At 40.0% G+C, this 27,885-nt stretch overlaps 1 protein-coding gene across 1 annotated transcript in view; it reads left to right on the plus strand.

Annotated features, from left to right (window-relative positions):
- The window catches only part of SPTBN5 (spectrin beta, non-erythrocytic 5), a gene marked incomplete at its 5' end in the record, with an annotated part of 344,281 nt that overhangs the window by 289,326 nt on the left and 27,070 nt on the right, over nt 1-27,885 (plus strand). Inside the window, 12 exons of the mRNA XM_082275221.1 lie at nt 2,921-3,093; nt 4,688-4,778; nt 6,766-6,912; nt 8,515-8,652; nt 8,758-9,002; nt 11,287-11,473; nt 16,731-16,943; nt 17,155-17,354; nt 18,207-18,411; nt 21,234-21,428; nt 23,584-23,739; nt 26,618-26,835. Of these exons, the coding sequence (XP_082131347.1) occupies nt 2,921-3,093; nt 4,688-4,778; nt 6,766-6,912; nt 8,515-8,652; nt 8,758-9,002; nt 11,287-11,473; nt 16,731-16,943; nt 17,155-17,354; nt 18,207-18,411; nt 21,234-21,428; nt 23,584-23,739; nt 26,618-26,835 (2,168 nt within the window). The remainder of the gene's footprint in view (nt 1-2,920; nt 3,094-4,687; nt 4,779-6,765; nt 6,913-8,514; nt 8,653-8,757; nt 9,003-11,286; nt 11,474-16,730; nt 16,944-17,154; nt 17,355-18,206; nt 18,412-21,233; nt 21,429-23,583; nt 23,740-26,617; nt 26,836-27,885) is intronic.

Here is a 27,885-nt window from a genome sequence, read left to right on the forward strand (position 1 = left end):
ATTGCTTCAATGTTAAGTTATCTGGCCTAATATGATACAAACAGTGATGCATATTAGCAGTGATTCTATAAGGCTGAACATCAAGCAAACAGCTAAACAGGTTGATTTTGCCTGACAAAAGATGTATTTTTCTGTCTATCCAGTTCTGAGATTTACACAGCTCTGTCCCATAGCACACCCCTGTCTGACAGTTAGAAAACCTGCCTCTGTTTTCTCCCCACCACCAGTCTGTGACTGGACAGTAAAAAGAGAAGCAGCAGACTGATAAGCTCATCTCCCTGTGAGGGCCGGTTCACACTGGTCTGACATGGGCTCCGACTTCCAGAGTACAGAGTACAAGTCGCATGTCATGTCAGAATCAATGGTTCCCTATTAGAGCCGTCTTAACTGGTCCAACTTGTGTCAATCTGACTTTGAAAATGCTACCTGGACTACTTAGGTTCTACTTGAGCATGATTTCAGCCCATTAATTTGAATGGAAGTCAGGATCATCATCTTAATTGATCCGACTTGTGCTCTGAGAATCTTGAGAGGAAACCCCACACCAAAATTGAAAAAAAAAAAAAAAAAACGTGTAGGGTCCCCCCCAAGACCATACTAGACCCTTCAGTCTGGTAAGGATTTTAAAGGGGAAACCCCACGCCAAAAGAACAAAACAAAAACCGCATGGGGGTCCCCCTGAAAATCCATACCAGCCCCTTATCCAAGCATGCAGCCTGGCAGATTAGGAAAGGGGGGACAAGTGAGTGCCCCCTTCTCCTCAACCAGGACACATGCCCTCATCATGGGGGGTGGTCCCCATGTTAATTGGGACAAGGGCCTCTTCCCAACAGCCAGGTTATCGGAATCTATAAGTTCCCCTTTAACAAGGGGGCCCCAGATCCTGCCCCCATGTGAATGAGGATGGGGATTGTACCCCTTAAAAACCAAAACACAACATAATGGAGTTCTACATGGTTGAAACCACCTAAAACTATTGAACGGTGGGGGAGCAGCTCCACTATTTGAAACTAAAAGAAAAAACATTCGACCGAAATATGGATATTGCTCAACCCCTACCTACATATATAAATGCATGTGCAAGAAGAAGGACTCCAGCATCTATTGGGGTCCTAGTAACTTCATTAAATTAATAAAAATCTGGAAATATCAATTAGAAAGAGCTAAAACTGAAAGATGTGATGCTTTCCCCATTCACATCAAACATGAATCACATGACATATTTAAAACACTGTTAAGGGGGGGCTGCCAGATTCTGATAAGCCCCCTGCCTGCAGCTCATGCCATATTTTTTCTTTTTTTTGGCGTGGGGTTCCCCTTAAAATCCATACCAAACCAGAGGGTCTGGTTTGGTCTTAGGAGGGGCTGGCCCAGTTCCGTTTTTTTTTTTTTCAGTTTTGGCTAAGCGTTGCCCTTCAAGATCCATACCAGACTCAAAGGGCCTAATATGGTTCTGGGGGGACCCCAGGTCATTTTTTTTTTTTTTTTACTTCGGCGTGAGGTTTCCTCCATACCAGAAGCAAAGGAATTGTTTGATTGGTCAAAAGACAAGTCGCAATCATCTCAAAGTCAAATCAAAGTCGGATCCCATTCATTGAAGTTGTATGGAAGTTGTACATTAAGTCGCAGGGCAAAGTCGGATCAGAAGTCTAGTCTTACGACTTTCGTGTCGGATCAGTGTGAACATAGCCTCCCTCTGCTCTCTCCCTCTATCAGCATGATTCCTTGCACTGTAGCAGAACTGATTAACTTCTTGTGCTGCTTCTGCTTCCTCCAGTCTGAGCTATGCAACTCCAATAAAATTCAGGAATGTACACTGCTTGCATTTATTAATACATTTAAGGCATTATTAATTATTACAGAGTTGCATTACTTGTAGCATTAATATCTTTTCGGAGTTCAGCTTTAACCAGACTGTAATCCATATCTGATTCCACATGACAAAACTTGTTTTTAATGAATAGATGATTAGATTTACAAGTTGGACAACAGGTTATGCTTATCCACAGTTTAAAATTGTATTTAATCACAGTCTGGATAGACTCCCCATAAGTCTGGTTCAGTGGTATTATTGCAATTACTGGTTAGGATATTAGTAGCAAATTACATAGCTAACCGCAGACGAGTTCTCCCACATGTTCTGTTATTTCACTTGAAGGTTTCCTCATTACAGCCAAGATACATATTAAATCTGACATTGTGGCTTGGGATTCATTTTTTAGGAGAACAAGTGAAGCCACTGTTTGATATTTGTATTTCTGACATTAATATTGTATATAACCTGTGGTAGTCATACAATAAATAGTTTCAGACTTAGAATGCAATGCCAAGCTAAGCTGTCAAGTCTGGACCAGAGGGGAGCGAGTATAGTATATAAATACACTCATATCTATATTCCCAACATCCTGTTCAAAATCTTGAAGGCCTCCACCTTGTTCTAGCCTTGTTCTCCCTGATAACTAGATTTATTTGGTAAAGCAGTGCAAAGCGCAATGAGGAGGGGAAAAAAAATAATCTCTTCATCAGTTGGTTTGAATGCAATAAACTGAACAGAGGTTTCTGCTCTTCATAATTCCTTATTGCACTTTGTGTTGCCTCCTTGAAAGGGTGTTGGGTCCATAGACATACAGGGAAACATTTGACACTCATGTAGATTGAGTCACATGCCACAATTTTGGAATGCCTCTGGTGGGGACTTTCCAAAGGCAGTTTAAAGGACTTGGAAATAATTATACAGTTGGGTGCCTCTGAATTTCTCATAATGCAGCAGCCATCCAGTTTACTCATAGTTCATGTCTGAAAATGTGAAATGTTGCTTTCTTTCTGTCCTAATCTTTTGACAGAAGATGATTCATAATAGCAGACCATCAGTAGTTCCCCAAATGAAAATACTGCATTGTCTGTTGCTTTTACTTTCTAGGACTCAGTGGCTAGTGTGGAAAGTCTTCGGCACCAACACGAAAAGTTTCAAAAGGCTCTTGATGCCCAGATGGATAGGATAGATGAAATGGAGTCTTTTGCTATACAACTGCAAGACAACCAACATTATGACTCTGAGAATATTGCCAGCAAATGCCAGGCAGTGCTGCAGAGGTAAGATCTGCATGTCAGTCTTGCTAGCCTTGTTTTTATTAGGTTTCATTTGATATGATATTGATGGATTTGTGATCTTATTGTAACAATGTAAAAAAAAAAAAAACTGTACTCTTGCGGGCTTCAGTGATGGTGGCTGCATAATTCTACTTTCTATGAGGAGAAATAAAAACGTGTTTGCGCTGCTTAAACTCAATTCAATAATGAATAATATACGCTACTTTAATTTAATAAAATAAATAAATAGATAAACGATGGATCAGAAAAATAAAAAAATGAATGTTCAACTAGCAGGACAACAGTAATTTTAGTAATGTCTTGAAAAACATATAATATGATACAACCAAATACCTACAGCATCAAGGTGTGATAAGCAAAGTTTTGATACCACCTCCCCTTTAAAAAAATGTTGTGCTTTGACTAATATTAAATAATAGTGAAATGATTCCCCAAAGAAAAGTTCAACAATAGTGATGAAACAGTGTTCTTCCGTGCTTGCTTCTCTCTACACCAATATGCAACAGTGCAAAATCTTAAACAAACATGAAAACATAAAAATGCATTTGAAGAAGGTGAAACAAAGAGTAATCTTCTCCTAATGAAAAATTAATAATAAAGTCCATTAGACATCGGTGCATGTGTGCTCCACAGTACACAAAATCTTAAGTGATTAATAGTGATTCCTATGTGTGATCCAACCACCTAATATCCACCTCTAAGTGCAATACGTGCTCACCAGAAATAAACCGATATCTCGCAGTGTAAGCAAAGAAGGCCTCAAACTAATCCTCTATCTTCCCTTTGAGTCCTCCTTTGCTGCAGGGGATGTATCACAATAGAGAACCAGGAAGGGGTCGGTAAATATGTAAATATGTAATTTACTAGCTCCTCTTTTTCTGAATGGACAGAGTCATAGTCAGTGACATTGTAAAAAAATAAAATAAAATGATAAAAAAAAAATACAATTAAAATACCAAAAAATAAAAACTGCTGACACCAGTGGGTGTACTTCCAGGATCGCAAAGGTCACACTTGCAACCACCATGGGGAGGCCTCAAGATGCCAGAAAGGGGGCCCACTGCAGAACTTGTGAAAGGGCCCCGCAACGAGAGTAAAGGGCCCCGGGATCAGTGTGAAGAGCCCTAGGCTTGAAGGGAAGGGCCCTGGCCAGGGTTCCTGGGGGCCCTTCATGGTTTCTTGCACTGGGCCCTGAAGGTTCTAGTTTAGCCTCTGACTGTATGCAAATATTGACACACACAGTGCAGCTCAGCCTGCCTCCCCAACTCTCTCGTCACTGGATTTGATTGACAGCAGCAGGGGACAGGAAGGAGGGAGAGAGAGAGCAGCGCCTCTGCTCTTAGGCACAGCACTGGACCAAGATTGGGCTTAGGTAAGTATTTAGGAGGGGGGGTCCTGCACCTAAAATTTTTTTTACCTTAATCCAGAGAATGCATTTGGTAAAAAAAACCTTTAGCCTTTACAACCAGCCTTTACAACCAGTTTAATGTTGCATTGAATTATTTAATTTCCCCTTACTGCTGAAATCTTTAATATCTCAGCTGTTCGTATTCTTGTTCATTTTTCATTCCACCAGGAAGAAGAAGCTTTTGAATATGTCAGAAGCCCGTAAAAAGAAGCTTGAAGAATCTAGGGAACTTCAGACATTCTTACGGAGCTCCTATGAGGTTTTTTTTTTTATAACACAAGAATAAAATTTAACAATATACACTCAGATTTGTAAAAAACCCATAAATACACAGACGTAGCTCCCACTGGCTTACCAAATATACATATATTTGTAAATCCATGTTTAACTGTAATATAAATTTGTAGAATTTGCTGACAGACCAGAAGTTTTTATTATGTAGCACATCTGTAGGTAATAACATTACCACTATGGTATACTACTAAGCAACACAACCCATGTGTGGCAAACACTAATAGGGGTTGCAAGACCTTACCGACACTATTACTTAAAGTGTATATATAAACCCCAAATCAAAAATGTAATATATTGCAGCTTACTAGTGCTTAGTGGCTGTATTGGTTTTCTTTTTAAGACTTGTTTTCACTTCATTTATAGTGGTGTTCTGACTTTGGTTGATAATGCTTACTCACTGCATTGTATCTGTAGTGGAGCAGTCTTGTCAATTTAGATTGCTCTCTTGATTTGGACTACAAACACTTCCCCCTTTCTTTATCTTCTATTTCATGGAAGGAGGTTTTTTTTCGTTCACATAAGATAGTTGGTAGTTATGTACAAGGACAACAGGTATTTTTCTGTTCGTAACCTGAAAAATGAAAACAAATGCAGACACCATATACAGTATAAGGATCGCTTCTCTGCCTTTTGGCTAAGATCAAGTGTAGTATCTGTTCTTATCAGTTGGTATGGAACCTGATGGTTAGTATCGGTGGGGGCCGAAATGAACCAGGGCGCTCCGGAACTACCGGGGGACTGGGAAGTAAGCCACATCAGAGAAAGCCGGATGGGTCCATTGCCTTCTGATTTGAATGGGTCCGCCCCTACCAGTTTGAAGGGAGCTAGAAAACTGGATCTGTGGCCAGTTAGTACTGCTCCTGGATGTGATTGGTAAGGAACGGCGGATGGCGGTGGGAGAGCCTTTCCTCCTGGGTTGAATCTGGCCTTGCAAAAGGCTTGTCCCCAGTTGAAGGCAGGTTCACCCTAAGCTGTCTAAAGTTCTGATGCCTCCTGGTAGGATAGGGCTACACTCGGTCTGGCCTTTGGGCCGGGATAGAAAAAGCCCGTAGTGTATGTGCCTTAATTCTCACTGGTGAGGTGCAGCTCGCCTTGAGTTTTTCGGCACCATGGTCACTGCACCTACACACTTTTTCAGCACCTGCCTCTTGGGCAAGGCATTTTGGCTTCGACCAGAGGAATTTTTATTCCGGCCGGAAGGCCTGCCTTTGTATTTTCACAAGGGCACTAATTCACCTCTCCACTTCCCCTTCCCCACCTTTTTGTTTGTGTGTATTTTTCTTTGTGGTGTGTCACTTCACTTTCACTCTTCTTTTCCTGCACGACGAGTACGGTGTGGATCTCTGGGCCTACCTTGAAAGTCTTGGGAGGGGGTGGACATGGCCTTCTGGCTTAGTTCGCCCTCTCTCATGGGGTCTCTCTTCGGGGGAGCCCCACCCAGTACTTGGGGTGGGCTGTTTCGGCAGTCCCCCTGGAGAACAGGGTTTGCCAGGTCTCGGCCAGGCAAACCATAGGAAGTACCTCAGTCCCTGTCAGGAGTCTTGCGCCCCGGGGGATCAAGGTATAGGTCCAACCTCTTCGGAGGCCAGACCATTTTCGCACACCCTGTGCAGTTTTTGTGTGTTCATGTTTGCGTGTGTGCACTTTTTATGCACCGGGTGTTAAGTCTTTTTGAGTGTGATTCACACGCTACGGGCTAAAAAAAAAAAAAATAAGGATCAGTAAGCTGCAATACATTTCTGTTCTTAGATTTAGATTTACTTCACGTTGGGCTGCATGCTCTAAGTGTGCAATTGTGCATTTATGCCAGAGAAGGACTGTATATTTCTGAAAGTGTACTTTTTTATGCATGCCTGTGTATGTAAGTAAGGTTCTGAAAATTGTGTGTACTAATTTGAGGTCCTGTAAAGAAAAATGTTCACCATCAGTGTTCTCAATTATAATACACACAGGTAGGAGCATGGATGCTGGAGAAAAACAGCATCGCCATGGATGAGAGCTGGAAGGACCCCAGCAACTTGCAGACCAAGTTACAGAAGCATCAGACATTTGAGGCGGAGATCAAAGCGAATCGCAACAGGCTGGATGCCATCAAAGCTGTAAGATATTCATGCATAGATTATTATGATAAAATCTATGAGTTCTGTGAATAAGATCATTCAAAGTTACTCAGTTTTTTGTTATTAGATTATTTGCATACTTTATGTCCTGTGGTCTATGTGAGGGGAAAATACTAACACAACTTTGTTTTTCTTATATTTTGATATTTCTCCCCTTTTTCCTCTTCAGTAAAGATTTTTCAATAAAGTTAAGTTATTGATAAAAAAAAGTTGACATTGGGCTTGCAAGGGAACCTACCCTGCAAACTGGTTGGAGAGAGAAGTAAGACTGACTTAAAAGAGAGCTTAGAGGGATAGTCACCAGTTTGGGGATGCCGGCATGCCTAAATGTATGAAATGGGTGCTGGGGTGTGCTGAACGGTCTACTGATGCTGGTTGCCGGGGGATCTATTGTTGCTGGATGGGATCTATTTTTTCACAGGGAGTCTATCGTTGCTGGGGAAGTCTACTGTTACTGGTGAGGGATCTACTGTTTTTAGGGGTGGGTCTTATGTTTCTATGGGGTCAGTTTTTCTGGCTCCTCTAGCACTAAATGTATGAAATGGGTGCTGGGGTGTGCTGAACGGTCTACTGATGCTGGTTGCCGGGGGATCTATTGTTGCTGGATGGGATCTATTTTTTCACAGGGAGTCTATCATTGCTGGGGAAGTCCACTGTTACTGGTGGGGGATCTGCTGTTTTTAGGGGTGGGTCTTATGTTTCTATGGGGTCAGTTTTTCCTGGGAGAGATCTACGGTTGAGGGAATGGTCTATAGTTGTTGTCTGTGGGGAGATCTGCAGAGGTCTATTGTTTCTGGGGGATATTTTGCTGTGGGTGGTCCATCATTGTTGGGGGGGGGGTATATTGTTTTTGCTGGAGTTTCTATTGCTGTTGATGGCTGCAGGGGAATCTATTTTCCTGCTTTTCTTGTTATCATTAACAAATTCTATACAAATTTGTTTACAAACTTGGCACCATAAAACGATACTTGGTTCTGTATTCTAAAAAGTACTCTATAAAGTACTCAGAGAAGGGTAGGGGGCAGAAAAAAGGGGTGACTCAGAAAGGGGGAGTTCCTGCACCTATTATTTGAGGAAAAAAAAGCCCTGTATACAGGTGTCACACTTCAATGCATTCAGCGAAGACAGTGTTGGTGGGCTTGTATAACAAGATTCTCTGCTCAGAATTTTACCAGAAGAATGCAGACAGAAAAAAAAAAATGTGATTTATTTGTGGGGATCTAATTATATAGGTATGTATGTTTACAAAAAACGAGGCTAAGAAAAAGCAGCAATGTTGCCAATAGCAATGAAACATGCTTACTGACTTGCACTAGAATTGGCTAGCCCTTATAACTTTATAACTTGTTGATATTATTTTGACTTCTATATTTGATATATATGTAATATCTAAGCCCTAGTGACTAGAAAGTGAGGCTTCTTTATCAAAGTAATCATGTAGGAAGTAAACGTGTCAATACAATACAATACAATAGTATGAAAGTCACATACGTATTGATTATCGTGAACCACGTCCCTTTTCCTGCCCCACTAGTAGTCCATTGCCACCTGTCTACTTTTGACTGGGCCCATATTTTGCAGGATGGAGAGAAGATGTTGCAAGCTAATCATTATGCATCCGAGATTATTCAGATAAGACTTGCTGAAATGGAAGAGCTGTGGGAGGAACTTCGGGAAAAGTGTGATGAAAAAGGACAGAAGCTCCAGGATGCTTATAAGGTGATTAGTAGTTTATAAAGACTGACTGCATAGCTTGCCTTTTTTCCATTTTTAGCAATATGCCATGTGATAATGACATAATTCCTGGCAACCTTTCTGCTTTAGGCACAGCAGTTTCAAAGGAGCATAGACGACTTGGAGAAGTGGTTAGACCAAGTGGAAGCCAAGCTGGACTCTGCTAATAAAACTAAAGATCTAATAACACTTGAGAAACTTGGAGAGCTTGAAGAGAGCATCGCAAGCCATGGGGAGAGACTGCAAGTCCTGGCAAATAAGACTCGTGAATTCCGACAAGCAGGACACTTCCTGGCAGATGAAATAGAAGACAGAGTTAGAATTCTAGTTCACAGGTTAGCGATCTGTAATCCATGTTTGTGGTCAGCCTGTCTACAACATACTGTATATCTGATTTCCAGATTCTCACTATCTTACTGTTCTGCCACTTTTAACATCTAAAAAAGGTAGATATTCCCTGGGTAAATATTTTTCTACTTTCTTGCCAAATCTGAAAAAAAATATTGAAAAATTGGTCATACGCGTGGGGGTGTAATTGATTATTTTTGAGTGAGCAGATCCCTCAACAATTTTATCGCAGCCCACAGCTCCGTATGTGTTGTGTGGTCTTCTTGCTTCTTACTTCTTGAAAGGCAGAAGTTGTTAAACAAGGTTATCATTACCGATCCACACTGAGATGTGAATATATCTGATAAAAAAATTCCAACCCTTAAGCTTTCAACTCCAGTATCCTATTTCTGAAATGACCATACGCCATGTGTGGCATGAGTATTGTGCTATCTGTCTTATCCCATAGTGGTACCTGCACGCATGTGGTGGACTTAAAAGACAATTAAAGTAAAACATATATATATGGCGCTCAACAGATAATAAAATCACAATATATGCATCAGAAATAAAGTGCAAATTATATCAAATTATAAATCAAGTCTCTAGTGCTCCAAACATCAAAGGTGTTAAACCAAATAACAGCTGCTGATGGAAAATTCACAGACTTGATAGGAGTGTATTCCTCAAAGCCTCCACCTCCACACGTTCACCCAGTGCTAGTATATATACTGCTTACCAGAAATACAGGACCCCTTAATTATAGGGGGTCATAAGCGCATGTTTTATTCCTCACTCAATCTGACCAGACACTTCACCAATGTAGCGTGGTACTTGTGTGTGAACCAGGCACTCTCTCCCCATAGAGAGTGTGTAGCCAGACCAAGGGTTAATTCAGGACCAAGTCATAAGTAGAGAGAAACAAGAAGGCTCTCATGGTGCAGTATTTCATGATAAAAAAAACATTTATTGTTTAAAATCACACTTACTACAATCCAGAAGTTAGAAGCCTTAAATTCAGAAATCTTGGTTACAGAGAGTGAGAAATGCCGCTGCCCACCTGCGTTCCACCAAACTGGAAGTTACGATCTCACGTTCCCGACGCACGTTTCGTCAGTCCATGCTGACGTCATCAGGGGATCATCTTTTCACGTTTATGTTGCAGCTCACAGAGTGAAAGGAGTTTCACTATACACATAAATTCACGTTTAATTCATCTGTGTTTATTTATCACATCCATTTGCACAGATTTATTTGGTGACCCACACCAATCCCCTTCCTTTATAGTAAAACATATTCTACTCTGGTAATTGTATGTTATTACCTGTAATGGTAGTCCTCAGTATACGACTTTCTTTTTTAATTTCTTAGGTCTTTATATTTTTCTCAACACTTTCATGCAGGCCCAACTGTCCTGCAAAAGTGAGTTACAGAGCTGGGACAAACCATAAATACTGACAGAGGTACTTACAACAGTCAGCTTTTATTCATATGATTTCAACTTTTTTTCTTTGAGTTGATTGTAATCATATTAGTGCACAACAGAGTACTGTCTGTGATACTGTTTAACTGTTAGTGCAAATAAAATTAGTACTCAGTTGCTTCTAAAACATTTTTTTCCAAAGTAAAAAAAAAAAAGTTGCTGTAACCCTTTAATTTGTTTTTCACTTACTCAATATCCATTGAAGACTTCAAGTCCATCTAAGACTGCACTGCTTACAGGGTGACAATACTGGTGCTTGATTTTACTGTAAAACAAACAATGTTGTCACCCCAATAAGGAAGTTGAAAAAAATTCTACTGGGCATATCAGCAGGCAACAAAACTTTGCTATGGAGAGACCCAGAAAAACAAAAACTTTTTCTAAAGCCAATGAGAGATTGCATCATGTTTAGTTCTGCCCAAAGTTCCACTTTAACTACATGATGCCAGAAGAGTTGAGAAAGCAACCTTTCAAGAAAATGGTAATAAAAAACCCTCTTAGTGGTTCAGACCACTTCATGTGGCTGGATATGATGTTGTTGCATGTCTATTCAGTTGTGTGGACATTTTGTGAATGACATTATTCTCAGTTAAATGATTTGGGGAGAAAAGTTAAAAAAAAATGGAGGTCCTATTACTTTTTTTTATAGAGATGTTTGAGGTTAAAGGACCTTTATGTCAATAAAAGAAAGGATTGGCGTGATTTGGCAAGACTTTTTTCCTTTTTGAGGAAAGGTCAAAGACCCTTATTGCCAGCACTTGGACTACATGTAATTTAATTACTTTGTGTGGCATGTTTTTCAATGATAGATACAAAAGCCTTAATGAGCCTCTACAAGAGTGCCAAGCAGCTCTGGAAAGCAAGAAGTTACTTGATCAATTTTTCCGGGACATCGATGATGAGCTAACATGGATACAAGAAAAGATGCCTCTCGCCTCCTCCAAGGAGTGTGGACAATCACTGACTACGGCACAAGCGTTGCTGGAGAAGCACCAGGTCTGGTAAAACTGTAACATATGGGGAATAGAAAATTGTAACTAGGGATGAATGACATCAATTCATATTTCATAGAAATTGTGGCAAAAAGTGGAAGAATTCAACAAAACTTCACAATTTTTGCAAAATGCATTGTCATTAATAGGGAAGGCAAAATCAATGTGATTTAAATGAATTTTGAGTGCAACTGGCTTTATTGACTTCTGAGGGTTACAAAAGCTGTTTGCAACTATCCTGGACCAGCTAAAAAACAGCCCCTGTTTATCTAAATTGGTTTACATTTTTTCACAGAAAAAAAACAGACTGTAAAAGGAAAAATAAAAAATTTAAAGTAACAGACAAATATGACATGACATGACAAATAACAACCAAATACACCCACAAACAAACACACAACAATAAGGAAAAAATGCAAATGCAAAGAAGACTAAAATTAACTAAGGTACCATAAATACAAAAACACACACACAGTAAAAAAAAAAAGAAGATTTTTTTAACAACTCACACCAGTATGTACTCTTCAGTATAGACCAGATCAGTTTTTTAGTTTGGGCTCTGGGCCAGGTTATTAGCAATAGCTTTGTCATTAATTAGGATAACAATGTAATACATTGTACATATATCATTGCTTTTTTCTTAGGACAAAAAAGGCTTTCTTATAATGATGTTGTCCTGCAAATGATTTTATTATTATTTTATTATGATTATTTTATTATCATAAGGGGGTGTTTGTTGAAAAAATTGATCAGTGTACCAACATCCCTATCGAACTATTCAAGAAAGGACAGGTCTGAGCAGGAACCGGGTGAGGGGTCCAGCACCAAAAAACCGTACTTCCAAATATAGAAGGGGGAGAAGGAAAGGAAAAGAAAGGAGAGGAGGGAAAAAGAAAGGAAGAAGAAGGAGAAGGGGCAAGATAGAAGGGGAGAAGAAAAAAGGGGGGGGAGGGGCCAGGAGGGGGGGAAGGAAAGAGAGAAGAAACAGAAGAAAAGGGACAAGGGAAAGAAAGACAGGACAAAAGCCCGCAAGAGGGGAATGGAGGTGAAAAAATCAGGGTGGGTAAGGAAAGGGAACTAGAAAAGAAGGGGAGAAGGAAAGAAGATGAAGAAAAAAGGGAGAGAGAGGAAAGAAATGAGGGCTGGTGGGATTTTTGAGGTACTGTATTTAAAGATGAATAAACATCATATATAAAAAATGTAGAAATTTATTCTTTAGATTAAAAACATGACAAAAATAAGACAGCACATGGACATGAAATGAAAGAACATATATAGAGCAGTATATCAGGAGTATACAATTAGGTTTCTAGTAGGCAATAACAATGTATAAACCGGTGATTTACACCAAAAGCACCGGGTAATAACCCGACATGTTTCGCGGTATTCAGGTGTCCGCTTCTTCAGGGGTATGTTGGTTTTACAGTAGATAAATTAGCCTTAGAAATCCTATGAAAAGAGGGAGGTAATACATTAGAACAAACAACATTATTGTATAAGGAAGTTTGAGAACATTCACCGAAAGTGTCTCAGATCTCCATCACCTTAAGACATGCAAGAGTGGTCACCCAGTGAACGCCTCCCCCACGGATGTGGAGGGGGTGGAAAAGAGGGCAAAAAACCATATATGAATATCACACATTGGTGAATACCTGAAAATAGCGTACTGGCTGCTCAAAAGTTGCCTAGAGGCTGTTGGTTGGTCTGTAAAGCATTTTTTCTCTAAGAGACATAAAGGGGTGGCATTAGATTGTTATATAAAGCAAGGAGATCATCTGCAAAATGATAGTAGGTGCCGCACTCAAATGAATCTTACCAATACTGGACAACAAACACTAATAGTGTAGGTGCGCTGGGGTAGGTTACAGGCATATTGATTATTTTATTATGCAATAATGCGGACAAAAATGTAACAAAACATACATTTTTTTTCAACTGTAACCAGTGTTGGTTTAATAAAGAGGAAACTAAAATTAAGATTCTGGTACAAAGCACTGCAAAGTTATTTACAAGTTAAATAGACTATTTTTTAATTTTCTTTTTTAAATGTGGCATGGAAAAAATAAACAAAATGAATACATTCTTTTAAAAATTAAATATTAATGGTTATCAAAATACAAAATAACAAACAAATCAAAAAATAACAAACAAATCAAAAGGGACATAATAGCTAAGGGGAGAAGGGAAAGGAGGGCTGATTAGGATAAAACTAAGGGTTAATAGGAGTGTTAATCAGAAACAAATTTTATTTATAAAAAATCATCAAGTTGTTTTAACTGAACTTAAAGTGTTACTAAACCTAGGACCCTACATTCACAATATCTGGTCTCCCACAGTACACAGAACATGGAAATGCAAACATTTTAGTAAATATACACTGCTAAATACCTTTTCTCATCCACGGTATATAGCAGTCTTGTGACTTCTATCAGTGCCTGGTTAAAGCTTGTAGGAGGAGTTTTCATACTGCACTCAGCTGTCCTATCAGGATGCAGGACCCCTGACCCTCTGTCTGGACAGTGCTGATTGGCCCTGTGCTGATTACATGCATTCTCCCAAGAAAAAAAAACCTCTTTAGCAATACACAACAAACTTAGCATGTGCAGCCTGACTCCAAAGGCTATGTCTTATCTGGACATGTTCTGGAGTCAGTGGAAGAAGAAGAGGACTTTAAAGGAAAAAGTACCCCTTAAACAAATGTCCACACTAAAGAATTGACAACTGTGCAAAAATAGGGGAAAAAACAAATACCAAAAATCCATACTAAATAGCAAATAACTAATAAGCGCAAACAGCCCAAAACTAACAACATGCAGCTGAACACTGAAAGGTAAAATCACAACACCTTTTAAATTATGCAGTCAGATAAATAGTGCAGCACAAAATACAACACAAATAATATTAAATATATAAAGTTCTATGTCTCCAAAATATATATGTGGATGAATGAAAGAAGCAGAAAAGTTCAGCATCTGTGCAGGAGTGAGTTTAGATCTATCATGCAAGTGCCCCAAACTAAGTGCAACACCTCCACCACAGATAGAATTGGCCACTCATCTCGTTAATATGACCCCTGATACCAGGAAGGTCAATCAGCACTTTGTTTCAAATGAGGGAGCCTGGATCCTCCAGACTCCAATCACTCTCTGAAAGGTAGCTGTTCCTTCGCAATGTATATACAAAACAAATAAGGCAACAAATAGTGCTCTCTGCTAAAACTGTAACATTTATTCCATAAAACTTAAAGTTTAAAACTTACAAAGCCAGCACTTAAACTGGTGCAAATATAAAGTGCGTATGGTACATGAATCAAACTGGAAAGATGGCCGCGGGTGAAGTCATACGTAGCTCCTATCCCGTATGCGTTACATCCTAGGTGGGAATTTGTCAGCGGCTTGTGATTGGAGGATCCAGGCTCCCTCATTTGAAACAAAGTGCTGATTGACCTTCCTGTTATCAGGGGTCATATTAATGAGATGAGCGTCCAATTCTGTCTTTAGTGGAGGTGTTTCACTCAATTTGGGGCACTTGCATGAAAGATCTGGATGCACTACTGCACAGTGACTGAACTTTTCCACTTCTTTTATTCATCCACATAAATATTTTGGACATACAAAAAATCCAGAAATCAAAAAGCCAAAAAATAAAAATATGTGTAGCAATATTTCTTGGGTTTGCCATCAGTACCGGTAACACTTCCAACACATTTAAGTTGTGAACCCAGGTGTGAGAACTGAGACAATGACCATTCCGGAATCTTTGGCTTGTTTTGTTTTATTGTATTTAGGGGATGGGAGAAGGGAGCGAGTGGGATACTCCTCTGGCTCTTCTAGGCTTTACTGGGATTTTGTACAAAGATGCTCACTAACGCTGTCTTGGTGGCAGCTAAATGCCGACCAGCGCTTCCTGACGCTTCAAATACTGAAATACTTGACTGAATTAGTGCTGAAACCTCAACTTTAACTTGAATTGTTAGCTCAGAAGCTCCAGGACTGTGAAACTCTTGACTCCTGATACTTGGTGTAGCTCAAAAGTCACTGAACAGCTCCCTCTAACCCTTCACTGGCTGAGGTAGCTTCTTGTCACTACTTGTGCTGCTGCAACTCTCAACTTTGTACACTTCACACTGTACACTGACTCTTCAGGGCCCAAACTGCAGGTACCCCCTCTAATACTTCAGGGTCCTCTTACTAGGTACCCCCTCTAATACTTCAGCGTCCTCTGACCAGGCACCCCCTTTAACAGTTAGCTGACTCCTGGATCCCTAGAACCTTCTCCGGAGTGGTCCCCTCTGACTGTAGGCAGACCCCCAGGGAACTGGACTCCTCTCTCTCTCCGCTGGTTCTCGGCACAACGGATCCCCTCTGCAGCTCAGCTCCACACTCTTTGGATTCCCAGGCTGCCACCCGGGACACCCGCTTCCTCTGACAGAAGGAGAGACAGCCGTACTCTCCCTCCTGGGACTCTGCTTCCCGCCAAAGACGCTGCGTCATGCATTCCTTCAAAACTTATACTCACTCCCAGAATCCTTTGCGGCAGAATCTGCTTTCTGGGGTAGATACAGGCCTGAGTGTGTCTCTGATTGGGTTTCCTCCACTGTCCAATGAGAATCCTTTCATGGAGTCAGTGGGGAGACTCCCCTCTCAGCAGACACACGTGGGAGACGTGACAGCCAGCTGAAATCATAGCTCTGCTGTTAGGCAGACAAGGCCGACTATACTTTTACCTAGCACCTACCTGTAGGGTGCTACATATGAAAAAGCCAAAATTACAAAACCTGCAAAAAGGAGGGAGGGCCTGTATCCCTGATCAGTGCCAAATCATAAGGTAGAACATGGGGACTGGTGGCAAAAATCTCTACATGTATTGCAACCCTAACTGCTTCATCAGGAACAAGCCTCTTGCTCTTTTTAAATCGTTTTCAGACCTGACCTAAACTTGCCAATCCAACTATGTTTTAAAAATTAAATCATAACTTAAAATTTTCAATATAGTAGTACAGTACACAGTAGCACGAAACCTAGGAGAGTGAGGTCAATCATTTTGAGCCAGTCAGGAAATTTTTGCTTTGTATAATGCTGTCATTCTAACACTGGGAAGATGCTTACAGCCTGGATGAACCTATCACTATGCCAGCTATAATAATTCAAACAATGTAGTCACTGATAAATTGTCTTAATTCTTAATCATTAAGTGTAGAAAAATGACAAATGTTCAAACATGTATTGGTTTGTAAAACCTTTCCACCTCCCGGTTTTCAGAATTTAGAAAATGAGATCAGCAGCCGTGAGGCTTTGACCAAAGCTGTGATGGGCACTGGGCGCAAGCTGGTGAGAGGCAACCATTTTGCCAGCAAAGAGATTGATGAACGGCTACATCAGCTGGAAGTGGCTGTAGAAACTTTGAAAGCTGAAGCTGAACGTAGGAGAACAAGACTGACACAAGCCTGTGAAGCCCAGCAATTTCTTACAGAGGTAATTTTGCCAAATACCAGTGTCTTATATACATCTACATATACATGTCTTTTCACAAGGTACATATACACATTTTCAAAAAGCTCCCCAAGGCACTGTGATGATTATTATTTGCGGTTTACTTTATCTATTGCACTGATAAATTTCTGTCTTCAAACTATATCTGAGATTTCGCGTACAGTATATCTCTGACCTTTTGTGCTCCAATCAGCTTTTGGAGGCTGAAGCATGGATGGCGGAGCGAGGCTTTATCATTAAATCCCCTGACAGTGGAAAGAATGAGGAATCCACACAAGCACTACTTCGCAAGTTAGACACCACCATCCGGGACCTGGAAGGTTTCTCTTCCAGAGTTGAGAAATTGAAAGACACAGGCAGAAACTTACAAACCGACAGCGACAACCCAGAAAGGTAAGTACAATATATTACCGCTGTAATTCTCATTACTGCTGTAATTTTGTAATGAATTACTGCTATATATAATTCTCATTACCTTTACAAACCCTCAAATAAGGGGAATATTCCTCAATTTAGGATAGTAGGAGGAGCCAAGCAAGTTACTTCTTTAAACTGTACCTCTTGGGCAACTGTGCACCTAAAGCCATTGGTTTATGGTACCTTTCCTGGGCACTTCCTTTTTTAAGGTGCCAACTCCCACCTGCCCATACACTGGTGGCATAGTCACCCCAACATGCGCTTTCTCACTGTGTGAAAAATCCTATTCAATTGATGAGATTTTTAGGAGGAGGGAGTAATGTCATCAGAAACAACGGCTATCACCATGCTAGATATTCTAGAGAGAGTAAATAAAAGCAGTCACAAAACTGATAACAAAAGCAAAACAAAAAAAAAGGTATTCCTTTTTTCAAAAATTAAAATGTTTTTCCATTGATGAAAGTTTTTTCCGTATGCCTTTTTTACCATACAATTAATTTACAATATTCTGCAATATGTAGCTTTTATTGTATCCAGATAATAGATACATTAAGGAGCCATCTAGTAGTTCAGGAAAGTCTGGGCTGATTCATACAGGACACGTTGTCAGGGTTTGGTAAATAGTATACCAAAGTATGAGTTATTTTAAATTAAAACACATAAATAGATTTTAGGTTTACTGTATATATAAATATATGTATAAGAGAGAAAACCCTAGATTGTAAAAATATTGCATTCTACAACTTTTGGAGTAAAACTTTATTACATGGCTTTTTTTTTTAAAAGAATCAAGGAATAAGATCATACTAATGCCAGTGTTTATTGTAGCTCCACAGTGATCGCAAAGCTGCAGTCACTCCTAGAGGTATATCACTCCCTGCTGGAGAAAGCAGAACAGCGCAGGGGTCAGCTGCAGGAACAATATCAGCTCTTCCAGTATTTGAAGGAAGCAGGTCTCATAGAGGCCTGGCTGGACAGCAAGAAGACTATTGCAGAGTCTGATGAGTTTGGTCAAGATCTAGAAGGCATTAAGGTAATCATCTTGTACAAGGTAATATGCATGTTACTAGTCTTTAAACCAAACCCCAGGCAGATATAAAAAAGGCAATTAATACATCTATGTATCTATTAATTGAATAAGAATAAAGTGGATGGAGAAGGTGGATGAGGCTACCAGGATAACCATATTGGGATCCATGTTAACATTGCAAAATTGTAATTTAACTGAACCCAATTAACAACATGTTAAGATTAGAGCATTTCATTTTTCAACTTAAGGGAAGCAGAACTAAATTTGAAAATATTTGGGGTAGATGGCGTGACACTTCAGGTATGTGATTACTGAATGTTGTTGAAAATAGGCTTCTCTGATTTGGTTTGCATAATTGGCAATATCTAATGCTGTATGCTTAGTATTAGATGACTATACTGGAAGAATGTAAAACTTGCTCTATATCACATGTGTCAAACACAAGGCCGGCGGGCCGAACCCGGCCCTCCAGGCTATTTCATTTGGCCCTCGCACTTCTCCTGCCGCTGCGGTAACCCCCCCCCCCCATACAGACATGGAGAGGCTCATCTCTGCCCTCTCGTCTCAGCAGTTAGCAGAAGAGAGGAGGACAGAACTCCTGCCAGAGATCCTGTGTCTCTCTATGCAGCCAATGCACCCCTTTGTCTCCGCCTCCCCTGGTGTCAGCATTCAGAAGGCTTCAGCCCTCCTCTGGTCCTCCTCCAGTTCCTGCACTTTCTGCTTCCCAGATCGCCCTAGCTTCCTCCCAGCCGCAGCACAAGGTAAGAAGGGTACAATGTAATGTAAGGGAGGGTCGGGACTCTTGACTTCTGATGGCGGGGGGGTCTCTTTTTATCTGATCTAAAGGGGGGGTGCTCTTGACATCTAGTCTTACAGATTCAACCGGCTCTTTGAGGGAAACCATAATGCTGATGCGGCCCACGATGAAATTGAGTTTGACACCTCTGCTCTATATGATGTAGGTGTAGCAGATGTGAGGTGCATATTCTGGTTGAAATGCTTTCCTGGAATGGAATTTGTATTCTTTATTAAAGAAACATCCTGGTTCAGGAAAAAAAAAAAGAGTAAAGTGTATGCCCAGTCAAAATGTATTTGTTTTGGGTAGAAAGAGAAAGGGATAGAACCCTCTGACTTTTTTTTTTTTTTTTTATATATATATATATTTTTTTTTTTTTACTGCTATCCAGGACTGTGGTAGAAAGGTTTTCCCTTAGATTTTGTCTTGGAGACAAATGTTTTCCCAGACAGGAAGTGAGGGAAAATCTGCAACAGCAACATAGACAGCAATAAAAGGCTGACAAGGACAGGGCCATCTAACCCAATGGGCATGCTGGGAAGTTGCCCGGGGGCCCCACTTGCCCAGGGCGCCCCCCTGCCCAGTGACCCAGCCCCAGCTAATCATTAGTCAGTCCCGTTTCCCGTGTGCATCCCGCTGCCGAACTTAGCAGGTGGCAAGCGCCTGTCGGCCCTGCGCTGCTGTCAGTCCACTGAGTAGTGGAGGGGGAGCCCAAAACTGCAGGAATGCCTGTCCATCTCCACGTGAACAGACACACACAGGACAGTCGAGTCTGACTCTACGGACCCAGCCGCCGAACTTGGATGCTGTCATTAGCCTGGCACTGCTGTAATATATCCTTATCGATAATTTGCATTTTTATTCTCGTGGGTGACTGTGTAGGCAGGGCTCCAGTGCACTGCATTGCCTGGGGTCCTTTAATGCTCTTAGGATGGCACTGGACAGGGAGTAGAGCCTCCCCCTACTTTATTGAAAAAATGAGTGTTTTTAAGTCTGTGTGTGTTGCTGTTGGAGATTTACCCTCACTTCCTGTCTGGTGAAATCCTTGTCACCAGGACAGGAAGTGAGAATAAATCTAACAGAGCACTGGATAGCAATAAAAACCCAACAGGGGTTCTAACAATACTTACACTTATCTAGAACGAAAACACTTTAAATGGATTAAATGCAACTAGTGTAAGTACCTGAATTTGTCTTGATATCAGCTTCCGGCATTTTCAAGTATGGCAAAAACCAGAAGGGTAGAGTCTGGGTGTTGCTGCCAGGCAGCGAGGCTCTTTTGGAGTGCAAACAGGGTACCTGCTGTGACAAGAATAAAGGGCAAAATGATGGCCTTTGCCTCTGCTTGAAGTGAGTTTTTGACTAAGTTGTTCTGCTGCTGAGAAGATTAGGAATGTGGGTGTGCTGTGTAGGAGGAGTGTCTGGAACTCAAAATTGACTGAAGAAAATTACAAAATTATAGAGATTTAATATACATTTTTTGCCAGTGAATGCTTTAGACATACCTCCCAACTGTTCCTGATTTTCATGGACTGTCCATAATTCAGAACATAGTTCCTCTGTCTCTCTTTCCTCCTCATTTGCCCCTCATTTTGGTCTGAGCTATATAGTTGTATAAAAATTGCACTATTTATCTTTCAAATAGTTTTTCCCAGTGCTAAACCTTTTATCCAATGTCTAAATTGCTGCACTGGTAAATTTCGAAAGCCAGTGTAAAGAAATAGTAGTGGTAAAAAAAAGTACTTGTGGGTTTAACTAATCTTTTTTTTTATTTTTGTATGATTCTCCTCTAAGGGAGTGTGACAGGGGATGCGCCCTATGCCTACATACCTTTGCTAATAGGTGTCCCTCATTCCCATCTCAAAAGGTTGGGAGGTATCCTTTAGAGAATAGGGTTATGGGGGCATCCATATGGAGGTGGCCTGTCCACAAAAGCCGTACAAGGACCACAACGCACAGCTTGTGTTACTGTTGTCTGTCTTTGAGATGCCTAGTGGATTGCTAAACCAATTTGATTTCCTTCCTTCAGGCCATGGAAAAGGACTTTGAGAACTTTGTTAAGGAAATAGAGACCCTGGGTAAGGGTAAAGTTCAGTCACTGAATGAACTGACATCAGGACTGCTGAAAGAGTCACACGGACAAGCAGAAGAGATCAAGAAGAAGGCAGAGGAGGTGAACAGAGCCTGGGATGCCCTGTGCCGTGCGATACAGAATAGAGCTAAGGTAACATTTCTTTCTCCCATCTGTTTCCTGCAGCTAAATTTCTATCCTTGTTGTATATATCTTAATTATAAAGTAATAGTAAACACAACACTTATTTTGGGAGCTTGCTGAATAAAAAAACATACATATGTAGAAAACCATTTTTACAGTTAGCAGTTAGTTTACAGTTACATTAGCGCTAAGATTATTTCTAAGACTGTAAAGTGCCCCTCTGCCCAGAATATGCACATTAAACTATTTACATATTTTTAGGCACTAAAATAACTTTAAAACAAGCCCTCACTCACCTCTCTAGCTGCTTGCATTGTAAAGTAGTTAATTCTGAAAGACCCTCAAAAATCACAACAAAGACTCCAAAGTTGGGTTATACCAGCTTAGAAACACTTTGATTCTGCTACAATAGAAATTCTTTTTTTTTTATTAGGGTGGAGCTGCAGTCTGGGCAAAAAAAATAAACGTCAGCAGCTACAATTACTGTAGCTGCTGACTTTTAATATAAGGACTCCTACCTGTCCAGGGATCCATCGATATTGGTACCCCGAACTTCAATCTGCTTCAGGTGCAGGCATTGGCACCTTAGGTAAGGGAAACCTACTGTTTGAGTCACACTGCGCATTGTGAATGGTCTCACAGTCTTCTGGGACGAGAAGGCTGCAGGGTGGAAGGGGGAGGGGCCAAAGATCCTTGTAGATAGCTGCGGCGATCTGACCTGGAAGTTGGAGCGGGTACCTGTCAAAACCAGGTACCCTGCTCCCCCCCAAAAAGTGCCAAATGTGACAGTAGAGGGGTGGGGGGGTTGCAAACAAGCGGAGCTCTCCCTTTTGGGTGGAGCTCTGCTTTAAGGATTTGATGCCTCTGTTGTTAAAGTAAAGATGCATTTCTTTGCAATGCCTTATAACTACATTGTTTAACAATACTTGACTGCTTTTTTGGAATGTGTAAATAATTTTGTGTGCATATTCTGGGCACAAGTTAACTTTAAAGCCCAACTACTGGCAGATACTGTATAAGAGCACAAGTGTGTACAGTTAAATATGCATTAATAAATCATTAAATGTATTTTTTTGATTGCTAAGTGTGTACCTGCATTTGGCTTGATAAGAGTGTCTGGCATAGCTCCGTACACGTTTTTTTTTTATATTATGGAAATGTGCTTCATGTTATGGAAGCTCAAACAGATGGGAGAGAACAGAGTCAGAGAGAGAGAGACCTTCACATCAGAGTCCTCGAAAGATGTTAGAAGCTAGAGTGTTAATCATTCCTATAGACTCCAAATATAATTGAAAAATCACTATTGGGGGTCTTAATATTTTCTGGCATTGAATAGGGAATTTTGTCCAGAATTCATTCATTTCAGCTTGATATGGCTGACCTTGGGCTAAAAATCTCTTATATGCTCTTAAAATGCTTCTGACTTGTAGGTTCTCTTATTTCCTCAATGTTGGCTCTTCGCAGTTGGGATTATAATAAGAGGATACATATTGGAACAATATAGTTTTACTCTCTCATTTCCATGCTGCAAATACAGCTCAGCAGATGCTGATTTACCCTGTATGAGCAAGAATTTGTGGACACCTGACTATCATACTTGTCCATATTGTCAAAAATATATGGACCCCACTGGTGTTTCCAGTGAATTATGCTGTTAATTCTTTAAAATACAAACATGTTTTTAACAATTGTGTGCTTTCTTTTTTTAAATAAGCCTATTTTCGTTTCCAGGATAACTGTGCCCTGTGCATAAAGCCAGTGCCATAAAGATATGGCATGATGAGTTTGGTGTAGACAAATATGGTTGAGCTGCTCAGAGTTTTGACCTCAACCCTATTGAAAACTTTTAAGATAAATTTGAATTCGATCACAAGACAAATCTTCTCACTCTACATCAGTACCTGACCTCAAAAATCTTTTTTGGTTGAATGAGTATAAATTCCCACAGACATTCTAAAATGTTGGGGAAAGCCTTTCTAGAAAAGCAGAGGCTGTTAAAGCCAGAAGAGGGGTGGGGAATCAAGTTTTATAACCATGGTTTTGGACTGTGATTCAATAAGCTTCTATATTCGTAGTTGTAAGGTGTCCCCAACTTTTGGCCATAAAGTGTATCTTATTATGATCTAGACAAGTCAGTGATGTACATTTTTTCCTTTTTGTTTAGACATTGACAAAAGCACACCAGGTCCATCAGTTTGATCACGATGTTGATGAATTGATATGCTGGATGCAGGAGAAGGAGGTCGCTGTGAATACAGATGATTATGGCTATGACTTGCCTGGAGTGCAGACCCTGCTCAGCCAGCATCAGGGATTTGAGGTGAGTAAAAGACTGACTCAATTTTGTTCTGGCAGCAGATAGGAAGCTCCAAGCCCACTGCCAAAACACAGCGCTGTATACTGTGTGCAGCTGATGCTATATACAGTTAATATAGTGCTGACAGTGGCTACATCAATTAGTAAAGGAAATAGGTAATTTGGACCAGCTTGGAAAAAGTTGTTCAAAAGTGCTTCAAAGTTGTGTTTGTTTTAATATTTGATTTTGGAATCAATGTAGTTTTCCATACGAAAATCTGATTTACCATTAGATATTTATTTGAAAAAATGTAATCTGGCACTTTTAAATTAATGTTTGAAATCAATTGTCGATTTGATCTCACTAATGATTTGAAAATCAAATTAATGGTCCTGAAATAAAACTAAATTCTTCTGACTGGCCAGCTTCATGTGCGGGCAGTGCAGTAAGCATATCGACAGTCTCTTAAGTGTAAAGGTTAGGCCTGTGAACAGCATAAGTGGGCAATAAAGTGAACAGCCTTTCCATTGTGCTATACAAGGTGGAAAGTTAACTGTTAACAGTTTCATCAGTAAATGCTGGAACAGGCATGGTTTAAAATAAGATTTAACGAAAAACAGCTTTAACCTTACATTATTTAGACAGTAGCAGTTTCTTTTTTATACATGCACAGTTTTATGGAATCTGAAAATATAATTGTTAAGTAGAGGAACAGCAATAATGGATATTATTATTATATTATACAGGATTTATATAGCGCCAACAGTTTGCGCAACGCTTTACAATGTGAGGGAAGACAATACAGTTACAATACAGTTCAAAACAGGAGGAACTAGAGAGCCCTGCTCATTAGAGCTTACAATCTAGAATCACGTACTTCCTGTAAATTTAATAAATGCCTAAAAGTTACTATACTTTTTTTTTTGTTAGAGGTGCAATATTAATGTCATACAGTCAAGTCCATAAATATTGGGACATCGACACAATTCTAATCTTTTTGGCTCTCCACACAACCACTATGGCTTTGAAATGAAACAAACAAGATGTGCTTTAATTGCAGATTTTCAGCTTTAATTTGAGGGTATTTACATCCAAATCAGGTGAACGGTGTAGGAATTACAACAGTTTGTATATGTGCCTCCCACTTTTTAAGAGACAAAAAGTAATGGGACAGAATAACAATCATAAATCAAACTTTCAGTTTTTAAAACTTGGTTGCAAATCCTTTGCAGTCAATTACAGCCTGAAGTCTGGAACGCATAGACATCACCAGACGCTGGGTTTCATCCCTGGTGACGCTCTGCCAGGCCTCTACTGCAACTGTCTTCAGTTCCTGCTTGTTCTTGGGGCATTTTCCCTTCAGTTTTGTCTTCAGCAAGTGAAATGTATGCTTAATCGGATTCAGGTCAGGTAATTGACTTGGCCATTCCATAACATTCCACTTCCTTCCCTTAAAAAACTCTTTGGTTGCTTTCGCAGTATGCTTCGGGTCATTGTCCATCTGCACTGTGAAGCATCGTCCAATGAGTTCTGAAGCATTTGGCTGAATATGAGCAGATAATATTGTCCGAAACACTTCAGAATTCATCCTGCTGCTTTTGTCAGCAGTCACATCATCAATAAATACAAGAGAACTAGTTCCATTGGCCGCCATACATGCCCACGCCATGACACTACCACCACCATGCTTCACTGATGAGGTGGTATGCTTTGGATCATGAGCAGTTCCTTTTCTTCTCCATACTCTTATCTTCTCATCACTCTGGTACAAGTTGATCTTGGTCTCATCTGTCCATAGGATGTTGTTCCAGAACTGTGAAGGCTTTTTTAGATGTTGTTTGGCAAACTCTAATCTGACCTTCCTGTTTTTGAGGCTCACCAATGGTTTACATCTTGTGGTGAACCCTCTGTATTCACTCTGGTGAAGTCTTCTCTTGATTGTTGACTTTGACACACATACACCTACCTCCTGGAGAGTGTTCTTGATCTGGCCAACTGTTGTGAAGGGTGGTTTCTTCACCAGGGAAAGAAGAATTCTTCGGTCTTCCACCACAGTTGTTTTCCGTGGTCTTCCGGGTCTTTTGGTGTTGCTGAGCTCACCGGTGCGTTCTTTCTTTTTTAGGATGTTCCAAACAGTTGATTTGGCCACACCTAATGTTTTTGCTATCTCTCTGATGGGTTTGTTTTGTTTTTTCAGCCTAATGATGGCTTGCTTCACTGATAGTGACAGCTCTTTGGATATATATATTTAGAGTTGACAGCAACAGATTCTGAATGAAAATAGCACACTTGAAATTAACTATGGACCTTTTATCTGCTTCTTGTAAATGGGATAATGAGGGAATAACATACACCTGGCCATGGAACAGCTGAGCAACCAATTGTCCCATTACTTTTGGTCCCTTAAAAAGTGGGAGGCACATATACAAACTGTTGTAATTCCTACACCTTTCACCTGATTTGGATGTAAATACCCTCAAATTAAAGCTGGAAGTCTGCAGTTAAAGCACATCATGTTTGTTTCATTTCAAATCCATTGTGGTGGTGTATAGAGACAAAAAGATTAGAATTGTGTTGATGTCCCAATATTTACAGACCTGACTGTAAATGTTTTTGCCAAGATCAAAGAAGAGAGTTGTATTAAGTAATTTATTCTCTGTAACTGTTAACAATATATACAGTATATCTCCTTTCTAGGTTTTAGAATAGATGTATTAGTATGTTTTTTAATAAACCATCATAATTATTTTACCTTTGATTAAATGATATCTACACTTAAAAATCTGTTTTTATAATAAAAAAAAACACTTTTGTCTTGGCATGCCGTGTTGTGACTTCATTACTCACCAAATGATATGTTACATGATGTTTTACACACCTCTGCCTGTGCCATATATTACAGAGAGATCTGCAAGCCATTAAAAAGGAAATGGAACAAGTTACCAATCTTGGCCAGCATGTCAGCCAGATTCATCCACCAGTTCAGAAGAATGTTTCAAAGAGACTGGAAGAAGTGAAAAAGTCCTGGGAGAATCTGGTTCAAAAATCCCAGGAAAGGAGAGAGAGACTAAACCAAGCAGAACAAGTACAGCGGTATTTCAGTGACTGCGGGGAGCTGATGTAAGTGTTCTGTGAGGCATCCAGAGTCTGTAAATCTTGATCTTCTACTGGTCCCTAAATGGATACACCAAAAGACAATCTGCAGTTTGTTTCCAAAATATATTATGTTTATTTAGATGGAAAAAAATGACTGAAGAGCAATGGCAGCCACCATGGTATTTCTAGAAAGGTGCCCTTCAAAATTCCCAAAGCCTAAACTTTTATTTTACTTGCACAGACTGCATTGAAAACATTGAAATTCCAAAGTCAATGCATTGTCTGCATTTGGAAATGCATGACAAGCATCTGGTGTGAAGAGGACGTAAAGAGAAACTGTAAGGATTTGTTTGCACCTACTTTGCTATTAGGGTTCACACTTGGTGGGCAGAATGCCCACTGAGCGTGAGGGGGTATAATTACTGCTGCAGCCGCAGCATGTATGCACCCCTGGCCGCTGCCTCTGCAACAAAATAGGGAGTGGTTGAGGGGCCATAAAAACACAGGTCAACTGCTGAGTTTTATTGCCCCCCCCCCCCAATCACAAGTGTAAACAAGCCCTAATGGTTTGCATCTGTTTTATCTTTAAAAAAATACTTTTAACACTCTATACATAAATACACAAACTTTGTGTTTTACAAATTGTACATAAGCACTGTGAGTTAGCTAAAGAAATAGCACATCACTAACAGTTCCGTTTCAGGCTCTTATAAAACCGTTAGACAAAGCCATATAATGGGGAGGAGTCACTTCTCCAACTATTGAGCTTTGAAAAGGAATTTTAATATAAAACAACTTTAACATAAGGAGCTAAGGGCGTACAGATAAACATTAAAAAGACCCAATGGTTCCAATGCTGCATTGAAAAAACAACAAAAAATCATATTCAATATTTAATATTTAAATGACTAAATTGTTTTAAAGAAAGAAATACATATACGTAAAACCACTATACTTTCACTTAATTGTATCTATGTGGGTTCACAGGGTAAAATATTTTGGTTTACTGTATTTTTTTGGCACAGTTTGCACACTCCACCCTTACCCTATTACAACTAAACCTTGACCAGTATT

This window comes from Pelophylax lessonae (assembly GCF_965119305.1).
Source record: "Pelophylax lessonae genome assembly, chromosome: 13".
NCBI lineage: Eukaryota > Metazoa > Chordata > Amphibia > Anura > Ranidae > Pelophylax > Pelophylax lessonae.